At 45.9% G+C, this 21370-nt stretch overlaps 1 protein-coding gene and 1 pseudogene across 1 annotated transcript; one reads left to right on the forward strand and one right to left on the reverse strand.

Annotated features, from left to right (window-relative positions):
• Positions 1–744: 744 nt before the first annotated feature.
• On the forward strand, positions 745–19737 carry LOC136658750 (GRAM domain-containing protein 2A-like). The gene is made up of 13 exons (XM_066635600.1): positions 745–1196; positions 8855–8983; positions 10411–10492; positions 10979–11048; positions 12985–13088; positions 14120–14218; positions 15414–15485; positions 15980–16048; positions 16991–17045; positions 17468–17536; positions 17937–18021; positions 18456–18563; positions 19704–19737. The coding sequence occupies exons 1-13, from the start codon at positions 745–747 to the stop codon at positions 19735–19737; spliced, it is 1428 nt and encodes a 475-aa protein (XP_066491697.1).
• LOC136659622 (5S ribosomal RNA) lies at positions 12699–12818 on the reverse strand (annotated as a pseudogene).
• Positions 19738–21370: the final 1633 nt, after the last annotated feature.

Genomic DNA, 21370 nt, shown 5'->3' on the forward strand with positions numbered 1-21370 from the left:
ATGGAACCTCCATGTATAGGCAGTCAACCTCTGATTGCCAGTACTGAGGCCAAGCAACAGGATAGGACTCCTTCCTTCACACCATGCTTGGAAGTATATGAGACTGATCACTGTTGAAAACCAGATGCTAGATCAGGTGAGTCTTCGGTCTGATCTAGCAGGGCCGCTTTTTTTGTTCTTGAATATAGTATACGTCTCTAGACCCGTTGCTGGGAAGCAGCAGCCCTGTTAGGGCTATTGCCTTCATGCCTTGCTTGTGGGCTTTGGGCCACCATGGGAAAGGAGACATTATTCAGCAAAGTTATTCTTTAGTATGGTAAATGGAACCTCCATGACAAGAGGCAGTCTACCACTGAATATTGGTTGCTAGGGAGTGAGGGTAGGTGAAGGGCTTCCTAGAAGCATTAGTAGGAACAGGAGGCTGGACAAGATGAACCTGAGGTCTGAATGGGTCAGCAGGGCTCTTTCATATCTGCAGTTTCATAAGGGCTCTCAATGACATGCGGTGGTTGGGGAGTCAGGTGAGGCACTGCCTCCCTACAGAAGTCCTTCGAAAAGTGGCACCGCCGTGAGAGGCTCGCAAGCATCCCAACCCATGTGCAAGCGCATGGGTTGGGATTCTTGTGTGCCTCACACTTTCGAAGGACTCTGGTGGGGAGGCACTGCCTCACCTGCCTCCCCACCCACCACACGTCCCTGGCTCTTATGGTACCTCTCTTTCCAACACATGTCCAGCTCTCCTAAATGCTTTGGTTGCCTTTTGATGTCCAACCACAAGAGGGCGGTTGTCAAGCCCTTCAATGGAGTGATTCAGAGTCACTCCAGATCGGCTCCAGCAGTGACCCAGAAGAGCTCTGTCCTGCTCTGACGGTGGGTGCTGACGACTCGACTCGGGGAGGCTCTGGGACTCGCAGCCTCAAGTCAGGCAGCTCCGGAGGCACGTCTGTCGCTCCATCTCAGGTCCCCCTTTTGAGATGGGAGCTGAATAAAGCCTCGGAGGGAGGGAAGGAGGAAGGAAGGAAGGAAGGAAGGACAGGGAAGAGATCGAGCGGACCGCCACGGAGGCTGCTCCCCTCCTTCCCCACTCACCACGCGGGCATCGGATCTGCCAGGATCAGGCTGGCGCAACGCACCTCCAGGATGGTGAAGCTGGGAGTCTCCACCGGACCCGAGAGCCTCGACCTGGCCAATATCAGGTAGTAGCTCAGCCCACTTCAGCAGTCGTGGACTCCCCAGTCCTTCCAGTTTAACCCAGTCTTCCCCCCCCCCCCCCGCTAAGAGGAACCCAGGAGCCCTATCTCCCAGCTGGATCTCCCCCCCCCCCGAAGTATTAAGGAAGCCTAAGCATCTATTCCTGGCCACATCCCCCCCCCCCCTTTGCTCCAACCTTCACCCTGTGTCTTCCATTTGGGGCTGTATTGAGGACCCAGGTGTCCTGGCTTCCAGCCAAATTTTCCACTCCAGTGTTAAGCTCCTCCCAGCACTGGCGAAATGAAGGGTGCTGACTTTCAGCCAAACCCTCTCTGATTTCAGTAAAGATCAGGATCTTCCCCACCCTACCCCCCACAAATCCAGGTAGATGTTTTGGTTTCTGGCTAGACCCCCCACCAGTGGCGTACCTAGGGGGGGCCAAGCACTAAGTTTTGCAGGGAGCCTCACCGCAGAGTGCAATGGGCTTCTCTCCCCCTTCTTTGGAGCTACTGGGGTCAGTGGCGTAGCCAGGGGGGAAAGCACTAAGTTTTGCAGGGAGCCTCACTGCAGCGTGCAAGGGGTCCCTCCCCCTCCCCTTCTGAGCCATTCCGGGTGGGGGGTGGCATTCCATTCACCTCCCATCCTCGAACACTATGGTGAAGCTCCCTGCAAAACCTACTGTGTTGCCCCCCTCTGGCTACACCACTGCTCTCCACCTCTCATAAGTAACATGGAAAGTCCCTCTGATGTCCTGACTTTCCCAAATGCTTTTACTCCAACCCCATCTCTTTCCCCCATCTCCCCCTTCCAGAAAGAAGGCAGCATTCTGTGGATCATACCATTTTGGGGAATGTGAGGTGTGGGAGAAAACCTTGTTTTAGTAAGGCAAATATACAAACGAGGGTGGGGGAAAGATGACTACATAGTACACTTACTTGATGGTCTATCTCAAACATAGTTACAACTGTCATAAATAATAGCATGTCACCCTTGCGGATTGTAAGCTCCTTGGGGCAAGGACTGGCCCACATTGCATAGAAGTTGGAATTAGAACTACTATTGAGTGTCTAGCATTAGCAAAATTCCTTTGGGACACCTGGAAAGGGTGTGAGCCTACAGGTGATGTGACTATTGGCTCCACCAGCAACACACAAGATCATGCTTGACTGTTCTGAAAGATTGATGAAACAGGGCCAGTTGGATTTCCACTTGCTGTGTCACTTGTCCCCATAGAGGAGGGCCTGTGAAGGCACTCATCCCCAAATTTCCAACTTTCAAGTTTCTAGTCCTCTTTACTTGTGGTCTGCATACTTGTGGTGCTGGGGGAAACCAGCAGGCATTCATTGTATCCATTTGCCCAGCAAAGCTAGCCTCAGCTGTCCTGGGTTCTGGCCTATGAGTGCAGAGACACTGGGGTAAATGACAAGCACTAGAGCAACTAATTTGATTAATTAAGGGCACAAGCCTAACCAGGTTTACTCAGAAGTAAGTCCAATTTTGTTCAGTGGGGCTTACTCTCAGGAAAGTGTGGTTAGGACTGCAGCCTAATTTGATTAGCATCTAATATTGTTCAAGTGGTTTCAGCACTGTTATATGCCTCCGTGAGCTTTGAAAAGGCAGAGTATAACACTTTTAAATAAATAAATGTAGGATATTTTGTTTTTAAGCATTGTCTACTTTTTTTGGTCTTTTCGTTGACTAAAAATGCCCCCCCCCCCCACACACACACAATGTCTACTTACAGGCCTGCAAGTTGAAGGGAAGGAAAAGGTATTCCTTATGTAAAAAAAAAAAAAAAAAATTGCCTATGTAGGTGTGGCCAGGGGATGGAGCTGGCAGAGAACCTGGTGGGTTAGACAGGGATGGAGCTTGGAGACATCTGGTGTGGAGCCAGGATGGGTAAGGGTGGAGCCAAAGCAGAACCTAGCACAGTGGTTCCCAAACTGTGAGCCAGGGAGCCCAGGGAGCCACAGAAACCAGGCCAGGGAGCTGTGGAATCCTCACAAAAAAACCACCACCCTATACAAAGTAAAGGATTGCAGCAGTAGACCTCTCCCAGACTCACGCCTGGGACAAAGGTCTGCAATGCTGCCCCCCCCACGGGCTGTCATCCCCCCCACAAAAGCCGCCCCCCCACTCACCTGAGGCTCACGAAGCCTCCTGTGACCTCCACCCGCGTCTGGGAAGCCTCTCTGAGGTTCCCTGACACGGAAAACCGGAAGCACAGTTTCTGCCCGTTCAGGAGCCTCAGAGAGGCTTCCGTGGGGTCCTAGCAGTTCGTACCCGGGATTTTTGCCCCATTGAACCTTATGGAAGGTCCGCAACTGTAGTATTGTAGCCCTAATGGGGAGCAGCAGCCAGTGGCCCAGTAGGTCAAGGGAGCCACCAGTCGAAAAAGTTTGGGAACCACTGACCTAGCAGATTGGGAAAAGCCTGAAGGTTTTTAGTGGGCCATGGATGGAGCAGGATGTGTTGAGGGTGGAGCTGTGTACATTTTGGTATGAAGCCAGATGGGGCATACATAAGGGCCAGAAGCATCTGGTGTTGTAAAGGCTGGGTAAACCTGTAATTAAAAAATCTGGTGAGAGGAACTAAGGTGTGCAGCACATGCATGCATTTAAGTGAATGAGGAGCATCAATGCATAACTTTGTTTCCAAGCACTGTTCAAATTGCTAGTTTTGACTTTTAAAACCCTTTACAGCTCCGGACCAGGATATTTCCTTCCCTATAATCTGTCCGAACTTCTGAAGTCATCAGAGGGGGTCCTTTTAACTGTGCCATCATTGATGGAGGTAGCTGCAAGGAACAGCGCCTTCCAGGTGGCGGCACCATGATTTTAGAATGCTCTCCCCTTGGAATTAAGAATGGCACCCTCCTTGGAGACCTTTTGGAGGGACATTAAGCTTTTTATTTAGGATTGTGTTAGATAGGTGACATGATGGGCTGGCATTTTAATAAAAATTTTAACTGTTTTATGGGATTCATTGGGGGTTGTTTTGTTTTTATTTTTTATTTAATTCTGGACCCTGCCTTGATTGCTCTCACCAGGAGCAGTGGTGTACCTGGGGAGGTGTTCCAGGGAGTAACTTGACCCTGGGCAGCACATCTGAGGGGGGCGTTGCTGCCTCCCCCAGCCATGCTGCCTCCTCCCACCAGTCCCACCCCACTGCCTCCTTTCCAAAGGCCTTTGGAGGGCCGGAGAGGCCATATGTGGCCTCCCCGAGTCTCTGAAGGACTTGTAAGGCCCTTGGAGGGCCAAAAAAATCACTTCCGCTTTCTCAGGGAAATCGGAATTGATGTTTTGATGCCCTTAGAAGACATTTGGAGGGACAAGGAGGCAGTGGGCAGGACCAGTGAGGGGGGACGGCAGCCCAGCCACTGGGGGGATGCAGTTTGTGGTTGTGGCCCCAGAGGGCACCGGGGCCAAGATCACCACTGACCAGGAGAAAGGCTGAATATAAATTCTTTAAATAACTGTCAGTGAATCCTTCATTCATGTTTCATTAGTTGCAAGTTATTTAATTGCCTAAGATACCAATAAATATAATTTTATTTATTGTTTCAGAGTTCTATTCCGCCTTTCCATTTAAATGAGTGCTCGAGGCGGCTACCAAAATCCTTGCAATTTAAAACACTTAAAATTTGCTTTAAGATCAATTTTTAATGAAATTAAAATCCTCCCCTCGGGGCACGTCACCCCCCCCCCGGCACGTCACCTGGTGTGGCCCGCACCCCCTGGCAACACCATGGGACTAGAGACTTACTTTTTGATTTTTGAATGAAAGGTGGAGATTCTGGGAAGTCTCCATAATTAAAATGAGAGCCAGGATGATGTAGTGGTTTTGGAACTGTGTGTACACCTGGAAGATCCAGGTTCAAATTTGCCTTGATGCTTCCTGGGTGACCTTGGGCCAGTCACTCACTCACTCTCAGCCCCACCTACCTCACAAGGCTGTTGTGAGACACTGGCGTCGCTAGGGGGTGCGGGCCGCACCAGGTGACACGTGGGGGGTGATGTGCCCTGGGGGAGGACACGCTAACATCGCGGGGTTAGGAGCTACCCCATCATGCCATAGACCATTGGGTGTGGAATGGCCGGCGGAGTGCAGTGCAAGAAACAGAATGGAAATCGCTCCTTTCGTTCAAAAGTTATGGCCAAAAAACCGGAAGGAAAAAATGCATGGAGCCCTATGGAAAGTGAAAGTGAGCCGTATCGCGCTTTTACTCGCAAGTATGCGTACTTGCCATAGTCTGCCGGAAAAGGCAGGCTGAGAGGAATCCAATGACACCTGAATGGTCCCAATCCAATGAATGCAGCCCCCCAAAAACATCCAAGAAGCTCCCCCCTTCCAGCTGCGAGTCTGAGCACGTGGCCGCGTTTACTCGCGAGTAGGCGGACTTGCCTTAGTAGAGGCAGGCTGAGAGGCTCCAAGGACATCAGAATGGTCCTCATCCAATGAGTGCAGCCCCAAAAAACTCCAGAGAAGGAGGTTCCTCCCTCCCAGCTGCCTCCCTCCCAGTCTATGGACCCTTATGGAAAGCAAAGAAGCCTCACAGTCGCATTTACTCGCACGTAGGCAGACGTGCCCTGGCTGGTGGTCAGGCCAGGCAAAGGGGAATGTGAGGACACCAGAAGGGTCCTGATCTGATGGAGCTGCAGTGCAACAGAAGGCAGCCTCTCCCCCCCCTAAAAAGAACAAAAAAGAGGCTTGAATGGTAAGGGGAAAGTTTTCAATTTTGCACTTGCAAAACCAGGAGGGTCTTTATCTTGATGTGCTTGAAATAGAAGAACTTTAAACTGGGCACTGGGAGGGCTGGAAATCTCACAGATTCTTTTTTTCAGGGGTGGGGAGTATTGCAGGCAGGCTACAGAGTAAACTCCATTGACCACTATGGGACTCTGAAGTCATGCATAGGAGTAGGCTCACAGGCTGCAATTCTACCTACACTTTCCTGAGAGTAAGCCCCATTGACCACTATGGGACTTACTTCAGAGTAGGTTCACTTGGTGGAACAGGACTGTCTCCCTCTTATTTAATTATTTTATTTTAATTTAATTATTTATAATTATTTATTTTAGTTTGCTTGATGATGTCACTATGGCCATGACATCACTTCCAATGGGTCCTGGACAGATTGTCGTTCTAAAAAGTGGGTCCTGGTGCTAAAAGTTTGAGAACTGCTGTAATAAGATGTTAGTAAGTTGACACGGGGAGGGGGGGTGTCTGTGTGTGTGACTCTACAAGTTTTCAAAATCACTAAAATCAGAGTTTGGTGGAATAATCCCATCACGTTATATATCAATCAATGCGCAATTTCATGCAGAATGCAATGAAACAATCCACATTGAAATATCTGTGTTCTAACAAAAGGTACAGCTAAAAAACTGGTGGGGGTGGGGTGATGGTACATCACCATGCCCACCTGGGGTGTTGCCCTGCTGACTGCATGGGGTGACACGAATCCTAGTGACGCCACTGTTGTGAGAACAAAAAAGGGGAATGAACCGTGCACCACCCTGAGCTCCTTGGAGTAAGGGTGGCACAAAAATGTGGAAAATAAATAAATGTCCCTGGTTTAAGCCCTGTTGCAGGTACGCAGGAAGCAGGTTGTGTCTCCGGGCGAAGGTTGTGTCTGTTGTCTTGTGTGTTCCCTGAAGCATTTGATGGGCTACTGTGAGATACAGGAAGCTGGACTAGATGGGCCTTTGGCCTGATCCTGATGGGCTCTTCTTATATGGTGTCCAGGTGAAATTTGACATCCAGCTGAGAAGCAAAACTCTTGATTGTCATCCCTGTTTGCAAGAAACTGAGGTTCAAAACACTCCATTGTGAATCCTGGATTTCCTCCTTGAAACACAATTTCTTGGCCAGCAATCAGAGGTTAGAAGGTAGGCTGAGAATTGGATAAAGCCCAAGTATAATCACTCCTGCTGGACCCAGCTGTTCTTACACAGGCAATTCCCCTTGTGGCTTGCGGAGGAATTCCAGGAATGTGGAAGCTGCCAGGCTAGCTCTTGTTATGTAGCCTGTATTCTGTTTTGCCAAATAGAATTTATAAAATTAATCCCAATTGCCATTTCCAGCATGGAATTGTTCCTGGCAAAATCTAAGCATTTTACTTTCCATAATACCTGCATGCTTGTTCAAGGCTGGCAGCCAGAGCTTTGTTCAAAGGTTGCTAAGGTTGGACTTATTTGAAAATCCTCCCCCCCCCCCCAAAGTGGTGATTTATTTCTGCTTTGCAGGTGAAACCATAGAACTTGCTCCAAATAATCTTGTGAATTGGTGCGGTTGTATGTTTCTTGAAGTGCCCTCTGGCTATTTGACACCTGATAACATTGGACAGTTGAGATGTTGATATTGTATGGTTGACATACAGTGGTGTTCAGTATTTGTTGACTACCATGCAATAACATTGGAATAAGACTATATTTGATAGTTGATATTGAGGTAATATTTTATTTAGTAAGCTTGTGCTTACCCAAGTCCAAATGACTGAAAGATACCATGTGTGTGTGTTTATGCTTCCAGTTTTCTTCTTGAATTGATGAACTTGATTTACTCCACTTACAATGCTTCTTCTAAAAAATTGTTTAAAGCACTGCTTGCATATTTGTGTGTGTTTTAAACCCTTCATAGTCTTTTGGAAAGTGGCCGCTGTTCTGAGGAAGTGGGATTGTGACATCACACAGTTGCTAGCCAATCGGCACTGAGCACAGCCAGATTGTGCTTCTAAGCAGTGGAACTGTTTTCTTCTGAAATTGACTTTGGAGAGGAACAGATTCGTGAATTGTAAACAGTTTGAGCATGTTTTATGGTGCACCAATTCCTCTTACTATGCTCATATGTAAGAAAGTCAGAAGAGCCCTGCTGAATCAGGCTTCAATATCCAGCTTCCTGCTTGTCCTGGTAGCCAGCCTTCTCACCTCCAGGGAACAGCCCTCTCTCCCGCTGTTGTTCCCCAGTTATTGAGAGGTATACTGCTCTGACCATGGAGGTTCCATTTACCTATCCTGCTTTAGTAGATTTTATTGCAGGGCAAAGGTCACACAAATTGTATCCAGTGCTGTTTTCCTTCTCCTATCACCTGAGATGTTACATAAAATGATAGCAATCTTGAGTTATGTATCAGTGCAGGGCTAATCATTTGCACAATCCTTGTTGGCAGCATAATCTGTTTAATTGTTGCTAATGATAGGCTTGCATGACATCACTTGGAGCAAGCAAGAATTCAGCAAGTAAATCAAAGAACTGGTACATGGTGGAATTGAACGTTACCCCCCATGCCTTTTTTTTTAACCTTTGAAATGAATCAAACACACGATTAATTCATTTTAATCTGAATTATTTTTGAGAAGGGGATCTTTTTTACTTGCTGGAGATCAGGCTCTCCTCTGTCCCCCCTCTCCTACTGAAATCTTGTCCTCTGAAATCTGAAAACTTGTCCTCTGAAATCTGTCCTCACTGAACTTCAAAGTGCACCCATCCCTTCACCTCTGTTGTCCATCTGTAAAATGGGATGATGATGTTGACTCATTATAATAATGTTGGGCGGTTCTGACTGGAGTGACTGTGCTTGAGGAAGTGCTGGTAGCCACCTGCAACTTAGGATGAGGGAGGGCAGGATGACATCATTAACCAAACCTCGCTCCTTCCCCAGTGATGTACCTGATCTCTTTGGGAAACACAGGAAAAGTAAAAAGAAGATGGCAGAGCAGAAGAAGTCCCAGAGTTTGGAGGAGCCTCTCAATGAGGGACCCAGAAATGGACCCAATCCTCCCTTGTCTCGGTGAGTATAATTCTGAGGGGAATTTTGATATCTCCCTGTGTGCCGTGGTCCTGACTGGACGTGCATCTGTATCGCTATTATTTAATTTCTTTCTTTTTAAAAAATTGTAGGTGATTCTGATTGAGGGTCTCTTGATTGAGGGTCTCTTGCATTCCGTTTAGTTTGGCCTTATGTTTGTAAGCACCTCTGGGCAGGGATCTGTCTTTGTGAACGTACAAACCACTGTGCATATTGAAAGTTCATATTGATTACCATGATTGCTGCTGCTGCTACTGAAAATACTGAAGACAGACATATTGCACCATAGTAATGGTGGAGGCAGACATAATATAAGAGTCACACCATGGTGTGTGTCCTGTTTTTCTAACTTTGCAACCTAAATGAGAGACAGACATGCCAGGAAACAGTTTTTAAGGATTTTAAGGAGAATGTTTCAATTTGGCAAATGTTCACTCAATAATGTTGCCATAGTTACTAAAAATACATGCAAAATGTCATTTTAAGCAGTTTTCCTCAGAAATAAGTCAAATGGTGATCATTGGGGCTTACTCCCGGGTAAATCACACTTATTGAGTGTAAGCCCCATTGAACACAGTCAGACATGAGTAAGGGCCCAATCCTATCCAAATTTCCAGCACTGATGCAGCTATGCCAATGGGGCATGTGCTACATCCTGCAATGGAGAGGCAGTCAGGGAGGTCTCCTCAAGGTAAGGGAATGTTTGTTCCCTTACCTTGGGGCTGCACTGTGGCTGCATCAGTGTTGGAAAGTTGGATAGGATTGGGCCCTAAGCCTGCAATCCTCATGTTTTAATAATAATAATAAATAAATAATACAGGTATTTCTATACTGCCTTTCTTGGTCCTCAGATTTCTCCTCAGACTTTATTCAAGGCGGTTTACATAAGCAGGCTATTTAAATCCCCGTAGGGATTTTTACAGTTGAAAGAAGGTTCTATCTTTCAAGAACCACAACATTCAGATGTTTCTTTCTGATCTGGTATTGCATTCTGGCCACCATCCTCCCACGCTCAGAGCAGATGGAATAATCCAGCTCAGCTTGTCAGCTACTTCAAGGTCTTACGGTGCTGGTGGCCTCAAACTGGCGACCTGCAGATGTTATCTCAGGCAAATGGAGGCTCTACTCTCTAGACCAGACCTCCTGCCCTCCTTGCCTTCCTGCCCTTTACTTGGTTTGGTTGAGTTTACTCTCCAAGAAATGTGCATAGAATGGCCTCCTTAGTTTTAAAAAGGAAAAGGCATAAGATCTGAAGTTTTGGTGAGTGTTTTTTGTTTTTGTTTTAGTTTTTAATGACAATTCTGAATTCAAACACTAAGTCTGAAAAAGTTGGAAAGGCAAAAACAAACTTGTGCAAAAATAGTCACTCCTGCTGTATTCTCCATGATGTATTCTCCATCTCCGTTTAGATCCAAAACATACGATCCCTCCTTCTCCAAAGAGGTAGAGAAAGAAGCTGCCTTGTCCCAGCACAAAAGTGCAGCCTCCAATGTAAGTCGTGGGGAAAGCTATTTATTTAAAACATTTATACTCCGCCTTTCCAAATGCTCAAGGTGGTTTACGTTACTTGATAAATATATGCTGCAATATAAGATTTTTTTTAAAAGTTTAAAGATTTAAAATCTAAAACATAATTGTAAAGCCAGCACTGCAAACAATATAACAATTCTAATGACAGTGTTTTGCATGCCATTTCAGGCACCAGGAGGTCTTAGGCTAATCCTGGAGATATAAATCCATAATTTTAATATATTTATTTTATACCTACATCAATAATTTTATTAATATTAATAAACAGTGCTTAGAATGCCTGAAAGTCCCTCAATAAATACTAAGCATAATTATAATGATTGTTCAGTGTTTTTCATATTCTGTCTCTAGACTTGTAGCACATGTCATCATAAAAGTTCAGTGCAGGTATTTCTCAATCTGTACCTCCCACCAGCTAACCCATCTCCTCTTTTGCCTCTTTGCCAGCTGATGAAACATGCTTCAAACTTCCACCATGTCTTTAAAGATCTCTCAGAAGAGGAGGCACTCCTGGACAGTGAGCATTTAATTGCCCAGCAATTTATCCTGGTGTTTGTTTCTTGTCTTATTTTGGGATGTGTTTTGCATGAAATGGAAAATAATTAAAAAGTTTTATAACAAACAGTCATGGGAACACTGGGCAGTTGGGACAATTTGCAGCGATAGCAATTGACCTGCAAGTGACAAATTCAGCAGACAAAGAAGGACTAATGTGCAAAACACATTGTTTGCAGCTCCCAAAATATCTCAGTTGTTACTGGAAAATAAATCTTGGAACCAATATTTTTCAAACAAGTATTCTCTAAACCAGGGGTGTCATATAGTGGGTGGAATAGTATTCATGGTGCCCGCTGAAGGCTGGAAGTGACATCATTAAGCAGGAAGTGACATAATTAAGCAAATGATGGCCAGAAGTAAGCACTTTGTTCTCACATATAAACTCATTAGCTGCAAATGACAGAAGAGAAAATGTGCAAATCTGGTTCATAATTTCAAGATATGAAAGAGCCCAGTTATCACGCTGGGAGAACCCAATCATAAAAGGGTGGTGGTGGAGAAATTGCTTCTGGGGGCCACATCTGGCCCTTGGGCCTTATGTTTGACATCTCTGCTCTAAATCATAGCAAACATTCAGTATTCTCAATAGGCACTTATTTAAACAACAGTGAAACTACGATTGCAAATGTCATTAGGAATGGCTGAATGCATAATGTCTTTGATTACACTGTGTAACACAAAACTTGTTAGTTGAATTTTTAATTATTCTTATACAATTCAGAAGTGTGGATTCCAACAGTAATCTTAGTTTTTTATATCATAAAAACTTTTTTTTGTTATCTTAAATTTTGTGTTTTTATTGCATTATGCATTGTAATAGATTTTGGGGTAGTGTAACTGTTGATGCTGTTAAAAGTGGCATTTTTGAACTCTTTGCACCAAAATTAATAAAGAAACAACAACATGTACATATGAAAAAGAAATAGTTCAAATTTTATTGCACAGTGTTATCTGCTAGCAAAGCATAGGAAGCTGTTTCCTTAGAGACCCAGCCCTCATGTCTTGCACACGTGCACAAGCGAGTGGGGAATCACATTTTTTTTTTCTTTTTGTTGCTCATTTCTTTATCCATTTGAGTATTCCTGCCTTTCCATTTCCATTTCCTTCTAGGTAGCTTATGACATTTACAAAATAAGTACAGTAATAAAAATAGGCATGGAAAATAAATCTCAGGCTAACACAACTGAATGAAAAAGCAATAGTGAAGAACAGGGAAATTCAAAGTACAAGCAGGGTGAGCAACACCAGGCCTATCTGAACAAAAACAAAATGAAACAAAACTTACAAAGTGATGAACAAGGATCACTGAGGGGGCCAAAAGGCTTCCATAGAAATGGAGTTCCAAAGCCTGGATGTCACGACTGAAAAGGTCCTGTCAGAAGCCTGTCCATTTCACTCCCTTCCCCACCAAAGCTCTGAAAAAATGGACACACTGAGTGGGGCCCCTGGTTTTGATCCAAGCGTGTGGACAGATTGGTCCAGGGTACCGCAGCCCTTTAATTATCCTGTTTCCAGGCTGTTAACAATTTTAAAGGTGATAACATGATAACAGGAATAATGTGCTCCCACACATGGTTGGCAACCTTCAGTCTCGAGAGACTATGGTATAAGCCTACAGCACCCGGTATTCCCAGGTGGTCTCCCATCCAAGTACTAACCAGGCCTGACCCTGCTTAACTTCCAAGATCAGACAAGATCAGAGATGTGCAGGGTAACATGGAGCGTAAACAAAACAAAAATGGAGCATCTGAAAATGGATCTCTTATTGCTGTCTGTCTGGATGTGTTTGTAGTAAAAAGGGGCCCATTTGTTCTGAAATAAATGAATAGGACTCAAGGAGTCAAGACGGCGCAACTTCCTAACCTCCAACCCTGTTTTTCCCCCTTGTTCCACAGCCTTCTCATGTGCCTGGCAGCGGGATGTCCCTTATCATGGCCGCCTGTACATCTCCCACCACCACGTCTGTTTCTACTGCAGTATGCTGCGACGGGAAGTGAAGGTGAGGTTTTGAAGCTGGAGCAGTTGAGTCTTACCATGGAAGGCCACGGTGGGTCTGTTTCAGGGAGGACCTCATGGGTTTAGGTTCACACTTAGATACCTGGGAGGAGCAGACATTCCATGTCCCATTCCAGGGTCCAGCCTGAGGTGGTAAGATCAATCTTCTCTCCCCCCCTTTACATGGCAATGTGTCAATCCATTACCTGAGGCAACCGCCTCAGTTGGCCCTGCCCATTCCTAATGTTTTGGAGTTTCACTGTGCCCCAAGTTCCAATCCTCCTGAATTTCAGATCAACTAGGAGAATTTCTGAAATGTTCTGTAATTGGGAAAAATAGATTTTTTTGGGGGGGGGGGGGTATAGATTTTTATTTAAAAAGTTTCATACTACAATTGGGGTAATTGGGTAATTGTAATTGGGGTGTGTGCAATTACAGTTGTCAACTTATTCAAATCACTAGCATCTTTCCACTGTTCTACACCACCTGAATGCTTGTGTATTGATAAAACACTTCAAAAAAGTGATCTTGATGCAATCATATGTATGAATATATCCGCTAGGGCAGTATTCTTCAAAGTATGGGTCACAACCCCAGTGTGGGGTCACAAGATGCCTTTCACTGGATTGTGAGGTCAAAATAAACAACCCAGTTGCTTCATGCTTTTCCACTTCCCAAAATTTATCCTGCCTTTATTTGCCACTCTTTTACATTTCCTCCACCCCACCCCACCTTGCCCCTGGGGGTGGGTCTTATGAGAGGATATCCATCACTGCCATTCCCTTCATCAGCCACCACTCAGCTGTGATTGTAGTGGCAGGTGGTGGTGATAACATTGCCCTTGCACTGGGTCATGGGGGGAAAAACATTTGAAGATCCCAGCTAGGTTTTGATACAGACATCCATGGTCCTCACCTAACACTAACAACCATGTACATGTTTTCCATAATGATTAGCCCTGAACAACAAGGGGAGCAAGAATCCTCTTGAGTCATCTCTTCCACCCCCGCATCACCCACTTTGTTCTGTAAGCAGGTCATCATTCCAGTGCCAACTATCAGTGTCCTTAAGAAAGCCAATACTGCCCTCCTGGTACCAAATGCCATCAGGATCCGTACAACTGAAGGGGAGAAGGTGAGTCCTGTGTAGAATGGAGGGAGAAAGATTTGTATATCTGTTCTATGTATGACAGAAACCCAGAATATATTCCATATCTTAAAAATCTTAGGTGTCTTTTTTTTTTTTTCCTTTTCAATAAGAGACCCAAGTTGCTAGTCCTTGAGCTTATGCTTGAAGGTCTGAGAGCAAATAATTTCAAGGTGAAATCTGTAAAGATAGGAAGAAATGTAGCAAGACTTTCGGCATAGTTGTACCTTTTTTGCATAATTAAATCAACTTCTCATAGTGCTGGGAAGTGGTAGGTCTATTCAGCTTTGTATCATTTCACAGAATGCTGCTATCTTGGCACAGAATGTGGGTTATGGAGTTAGCAGAATTGTTGCTATGTAAATATTAAAAGTAAATAATTATTAAATTTTATCATGATTAAATAGTGGTTTGTTTGTATGGAAATGAGATCACTGAGGTGAGCTGTCAAAGCTGTCGGCTTGCATTCATTCTTGAGCCTTTGCCATGCTTAAAAAGCATGGCGAGCACTCTTTGCCTCTTGGTTGCTAGTCATGCAAATAGGTATGAGAGGAGAGTGTAGATTGATGTTGTGGCTGCTGATGGCACAAAGGCACTGTGTTTACTCCTTAAAGCAACTCCCTTGAGCATCAGGATTTGGGATACTAGTCAATGACTATTAGTCATGATAGCTGAGTTGAACCTTCATGTTCTGAGAAAATATACCTTGGAATATCAGTTGCTGGAAAACCAGAGCAGAAGTTATTTGCCTATGTGCACTGTCCAAAGGCATCTGGTTGCTACTATGGGAAATGGGTTACTAGACTCAATGGAGCTTTGGATCAACCCAATGGGGATCTCTCCCTGATGTTAGAATTCTGTCATTGTTTCCATCCCTTCTCCCTCAGCTTTCCAGTGCTACCTCTCCTCCCCAAACCATGAGAGGATTTGCAAGGATAAGACAGGCAGGCAAACATACTCACAGAGATGCAAGATGTTATTGTGTACGAGTCTTGTATAAACACATGCTTGGATTCAGCACTGTCTCAAAGACACTGGTGCCTTGTGGTCTTATGCAAGAGAGGCCAGCGGGTCCATAGCCATTGACATTCAGAGCCCAGGCTGCTGTCTCTACCTCTAGCAGGATCTGTTCATTCTGTTTGCTGCCTGCAGTGATTGAGCATTCCCTGTCTCTCCATCACAGTTCCTGTTTGGATCACTCCGTTCACGGGACAGCACTTACCAGCTCCTGCGCTCCATTTGCAAACACCTCCCGGTAACTAAGTCAGCTTTGACTGTCCTAAGTTAATTTTATGCCCCCTACCTTTACAACAACCCTGTGGGGTCAGTTAGGCTAAGAAATTAGCAGCAGGCCACTCAGCGAGCTTTATGAAGTGAAGATTTGAATACATGCATCTTCAGTCCTAGTTCAACACTCTAGCTGCTTCATTGGTGGTCTGTGCTGCCAGGTCAGATACAGCAGATACTATGAGTTGGCAAGACTTAATAAGCCAGTCAGCAGCCTTTGCCCCTTGGTGGCTAGTCACGCAAATAGGACTGAGAGGAGGGTGCAAAATAATGTAATGGTTACTGAAATCAGATCACTGCAGACTCCCTAAAGCATTTGAATGATCCCCAAAGCACCCAAATTACTCCCTAAGGCACCCTAGGAATTATCTAGATGAATGAGTATTTGGCCCACCTCTTCCCCACCCCAGACTTCCCCAGTTTCATGGAGACTGATGCTTGGCCTCCTTCTCCTTGCCCTAGGATGGCAGCCAGAACGGCAGTCCAAGTACTTCTCACACCAGTTCAGAGCATCTCCTCAAGATATCCCTGGTAAGAGGCTCTGTGTGGGGCATTGGGGATGGGAGGGGAGTCGGGAGAAATGAACCTCCACTTCCATGCATTTCATTTTTAGGAATTGTTAAGCAGGGAAAAGAGCTGGGAAATATGCAGAAAGGATAACCCAAATGCTTAGAGGGTTCCCAAAGTGTGCAGTGCCTCAAAGGCAGTGGTTCTCACTCCTTTAGCACTGGGACCCACTTTTTAGAATGAGAATCTGTCAGGACCCACTGGAAGTGATGTCATGACCGGAAGTGACATCATCAAGCAGGAAAATTTTTAACAATCCTAGGCTGCAATCCTACCCACACTTACCCAGGAGTAAGTCCCATTGACTATCATTGTTAAAAGCATCTTCATAGTAGTCTGTTAAAAGTCCAGATCTGTGACATTTTCCCAAATGCAGTTACATACCATGGTACCATCAAGTCTAATATATTAAAAATAAAATAATGAAATGAATGGGGACCCACCTGAAATTGGCTCACAACCCACCTAGTGGGTCCCGACCCACAGTTTGAGAAACACTGCCTTAGGGCATTGCAGCATACTTACGGGAGAGCTGTGGGATGTCCCCCAGGGCCCTTCCAACCTGTTTCTCTGGGCACCGCCATCTTGGGTCTCACAAAATCTCATGAGATTTTGGCACTGCCATCTTGGACCTTGCCAGATTTCAGGAGATATAAGTTGGTGGTGTGGTGCCTGGCTGAACCAGGAAGAAGAGGCAGCGAGGGGCTTCGCAGCCCAAGTAAGTTTGGGAACCACTGACTTAGGGGTTGCAGTACCTTCCCTACAAGGACGGTCCATAGCACTGGAGCCTTCTATGTTTATGGGGGGGAAAGATGACTAAAGGGAGGACATATTTTTTACAGTGATGAGTAAAGTATAGAGAAAAATGCTGCATTTGTCTTCATCCTCGTTTTTCTTTCCTTGTAGACCTCAAGGGAGTTTGATCCCAGCCATAATCTGCCAGAAGACGAAGAGGTGCCTGGTGAGAGCCTCTTCCCTCCTTACTGTTCCAGAATGCCACAGATTCATTCCATGCTTGCCCCATCTACCCATTGGTCCCACACTGAAAGCTCACAAACCCAGCTCCTTATGCACTCCTATGCAACTGTTCTAGATTAAGGAAGTCTTGGGAGGAAGCGGGTTGTGCACATTGTGATCCTTAATCAGCCACAAACTGAAGTGTTTTGGACAACTATATCTGCAGCCCAGATACACACACACACCACTTAATGCATCCAGTCCAGCTGCACTGGAGTACAGAAGGAGAGATTTGGGTTCTGATCTGAAAGAGAGCAGAAATTTTTCTCTGCTTTGGTTGAGTTTCTGCAGTCCACTTGAAAGATCTCTGTGGACAATGGTTTTTCCTCCCGCCCCCTATTCACTGTGGGTCATCTTGCTTCACAGATGGGGCAACCAGGATAGAGAAACCCTCAACAATTCAATTGCAGCAGCAGCAGGTAGCAACTAGCAGAGGTGAGTAGGATCCAGCCTTCCCAAGGTGGCTGACTTTACTCCTCCATCCGCTAATGAAATGCTTCTTGGATTTCCCTATGGGTGGGGTGTATAATGTTTTGTCTGAAGCCTGAACAGTGGGGCAGTTTTCAATGGGTTGGTAATAGTTCTGGATGATTGGCTGATGTATAATCTGTGGGATAAGTGCTAGTCTCCTGTTTGCTTGGAATCTCTCTTCAGCTTTTGGAATATAATATCCAGCTATGTTTCCACCAGTCATCCCAAGCTATCAGTGAAGCAACAGATGATCAGCCAGCATCCTTCACAGCATTTCTGTGGATTTTGTTTTAAGTTAATTAAATTCTCTAGGGACTCCTCTCTGTCTTGGTCCCCAGGCCTTAATTATCCTTTCTCTCTGCAGGAAGAGGGCAAGTTAAAAAGTCATCGACAAGTTGGTGGGACAACTTGAACCTCCTCAACATTGTCATCCTTATCTACTTGTTCTTGTGAGTGGATGGGCATTGCTTGGTTGAGAGGTGGGGGTAGAATGGTAGAGGTGGAAGGGACCTTGGAGACCATCTAATCCAACCCCCTTCAGCACAGCCACCCTAACAGATGACTATTTAGCCAGACATATGAAGCTGTCTTATGTCAGACTCTTGTTTCATCTCACCTGGAAACTGTCACCTCTGACTGGCAGTGGCACTCTACACTTTCCAGCAGGGGTCAGCTTTGCCACAGAATTTTGGCACAAAGGTATTCTGTCCATACTTAGAGGCACCCTGTCATTATTGCTAGTACACATACTACTCAGTTTAGACCTGATACCAAAAGCAAGCTGATCCATGGACAATTCCCCCCAATCTTCGACCAGCTAAACCCTTTTTGGGGCTTGATTTGCGGCTCATTTGGGGTTTTTACACCTCTGTCTCTTCCTCAGGGTGGTGGTTCTGCTCCTTTCCTCGGGCTACATTGGTCTGCGCATCGTCCAGCTGGAGGAGCAGCTCACTTCCATGGGTGCCTGGCCTGAGTTCGACCTGCAGCATCGGTGAGTGCTTAAGCTTTTGTTAAAATTTATTTTTATGATAGATCAAAGAAAAAGAAATGGTTGCTTCAGCTTGAGGAGGGAGAGAGAGAGAGCGCGCACAGTAAAACCTATGCGAGGACCTTCCTAATAGAGTCAGTAAATACAGCAGTGGACTAGAAGCCTCAGTGATAAACAGCAGTGTGGGGCAAGGGACATTATGAAGAATTGCAAGCAGGTTTATTTTTCATCTATAAAACATTAGAAAGTATGTTTCCCCTCTCCTTTTTTCCCTTCAAAGGCCATGAGGGCTAGAAACTTGATTCTTATAAAAACAAATAAGTTAGACCCTTCTAGTCTATCTGCTGTAACCGTGGTCATATTCAGCACTCACCAGGTCAGCTCCTGCCAGTTTTCTGGTTAGATAACCTGGTGGGTGCAAGTCAATTTTTCCCCTATGAGTGTCTGCCTTGTGCTATATCCCAGGGAGAGATTAATACCACAACCCTATGCGTGCTTTACTGGAAACAGACCTCTTTGAACACAGCGAGACTTACGACTAAGTAAACATGCACAGACTTGCCTTGCATTCTGAGATGAGAATTGCAGCTTAGTATCGACAGACCTGCAGTGGAGTCTCAGCACATGCTGCCACCCTTGATCACGCCACCTAACGCCAGCCTACTTGGCCACCCACACACAGGCAGAACCCTAAGGCTGCCGCCACCCCCTTGCTCGAGCCAGAACCTTGTCTCCTCCCCCCCCCCCCGAGCATTTCCAGAGAAGTAGGCCACAGATAGATTGCAAAATCTGGCTTCTGTCTCTTGCACAGGAGTGCACAAGTGCCTGTGCCAAAACATACACTCCTGCCAGCTTCTCCCAAGGGGCAGTCCTAACTGCAGTTTGGGAAAACCTGAGTGGGTGGCAGAGACAGACAGACAAAGGGCAGAGAATGACTTAAGCCTCCAGTAAAATGCACACAGCTTCACGAAAGGACGCCTTGTTGAAGAATCTCAGCTGAAGCTCCAGAAGGACATAAAATGACCCTTGCTAGATTAGGACAAGATCCAGCAGCCTGTTTCCAATGGTCCTTCCATTGCCTGTAGCTGGCTTGCAAGCAGACGATGAAGGCACACCCCTCTCCCTTTGGCTGTTGCCTCTCAGGCTGGAGGTGGCAAACAACCATCATGATGAGTAGTCATTGATATGCTGTCTGGGAAGCATAGCACCCTCTCCCCCCCTTCCCAAAAAATCCACTCCCCCCCCCCCCATTTACAGAGCATTTGAAAACATCCCTCCTTCTGCTCACTCAACTTTGTGTCATTAGGAAAAGGTGATTCAGTGGTGCACCACGCTGAAATGAATACCAGAAGGTGGGATGCTGAAGTCCATTGGCCCAGCTCAGTTGCCTGCCAAACAATTCCTATTGTGGGCTTCTTAAAAATCTTTTTTATTGCCAAGACAAAACTGAAAGCTGTTGGGCTGCCCGTTCTTTGCAGCAGCCATTCCCACCTCTCCTCAAGGTGGTTCTAGACATGATTCACTGTTACCCACTTGCCTTGAGGGGCAGGAAGCAACATCATACCCCCAAAGTGATGTGGTGCCCCACCCTGGCTCTTTCTTGCCAGGCAGCTTTAAGGCTCAGTCTGTTGCCTCACTTTCTGGATGTATTCTGTTGCAATTCCAGCCCCTTTTGGGGGTGGCTCGCCCTTCACACCCATTGAGGAAATATATTTTGGTGCTGAGCCTGAGTGAGAATGCTTTGTACAGCCATGACTGACACACTATAAAGCCACCACCATGAGGAGGAACAGCTCTCGTTCAGTGGGTCTAAGATTTCCTGGTGGCCAAGGTAGTGTGCCACATACTGCCTTTAGCTGGTGGTGGTCCAGCCCCTGCTCCTCCCTGGCTGGAAAAAAACCAAAGCCAACCCACAAAGTATGGAAGAAAGCAGTGGGCTGGAGTGTCTGACTCTCTAGCCCAGGCATCTCAAACCAGAGGGCCGCATCAAATATCTGGTACAGTGTCAAGGGCCAGAAAAATAAGTAAATTTTAAATATAAAAATTTAAATAATTAGATAAAGAACTTAGGTGAATGAGTCCATGAATGGGCTCAAAGTTCCAGGATTTCTCCAAGTACCAACACACATCACAGAAATAAAACACACACTCAAATGGACTCCCGTTCCCACACCCCACAAGCAGCTTATTTACACGCACAGAAGTAAATTCCTCAGAACCAGCACATCACAGGAAATACCCGGAACATGTTCTTCTAAGGCCTTCAGAGGGCCCAGAAAAGGCATTTCCATTTAACAAAACAAAACAAAACAAAACCAGAAAGAGATGTTTTCAGGCAAATGTTTGCAGCCATTTTGGTTGCGCATGGCCTCCCCGGTCCTCCGAAAACCCCCTGGTTGCATTTGGTTTCAGCAGGCCAGAGGCCCACAAGGGAACCACAGGCTTGCTGTGGGCCGGATATAGGTTTGCTGTGGGCTGTATCCAGCCCCTGGGCGGGGGTTTAGAGATCCCTGCTCTAGCCTACTATTTTCTGTCCCTCTTCACTTTATTCTCCAAGCCAGGGAGCGGGAGGAGTGGCTGGAAGGCAAGTGGGTGAATGGAGGTAGGTGATCCCTGAGGCAACCACTTCAGCTGGCCTCATGGCTGAACCAAGTCTGGGCAGGACACAGACTTTACCTGTGGAAGATTCAAGGTTCTGTTCTGTAATCTCAGGCCACAGGAGCTGTGTGTTTCTATCCTGGTGCTCTGGAAAGTCACCACTCAGTTGAATAGATACTAGTTGGAAGCATCAGAACTGCCACAGTAAAACT

Source organism: Tiliqua scincoides, chromosome 8, assembly GCF_035046505.1.
Source record: "Tiliqua scincoides isolate rTilSci1 chromosome 8, rTilSci1.hap2, whole genome shotgun sequence".
Taxonomy (NCBI): domain Eukaryota; kingdom Metazoa; phylum Chordata; class Lepidosauria; order Squamata; family Scincidae; genus Tiliqua; species Tiliqua scincoides.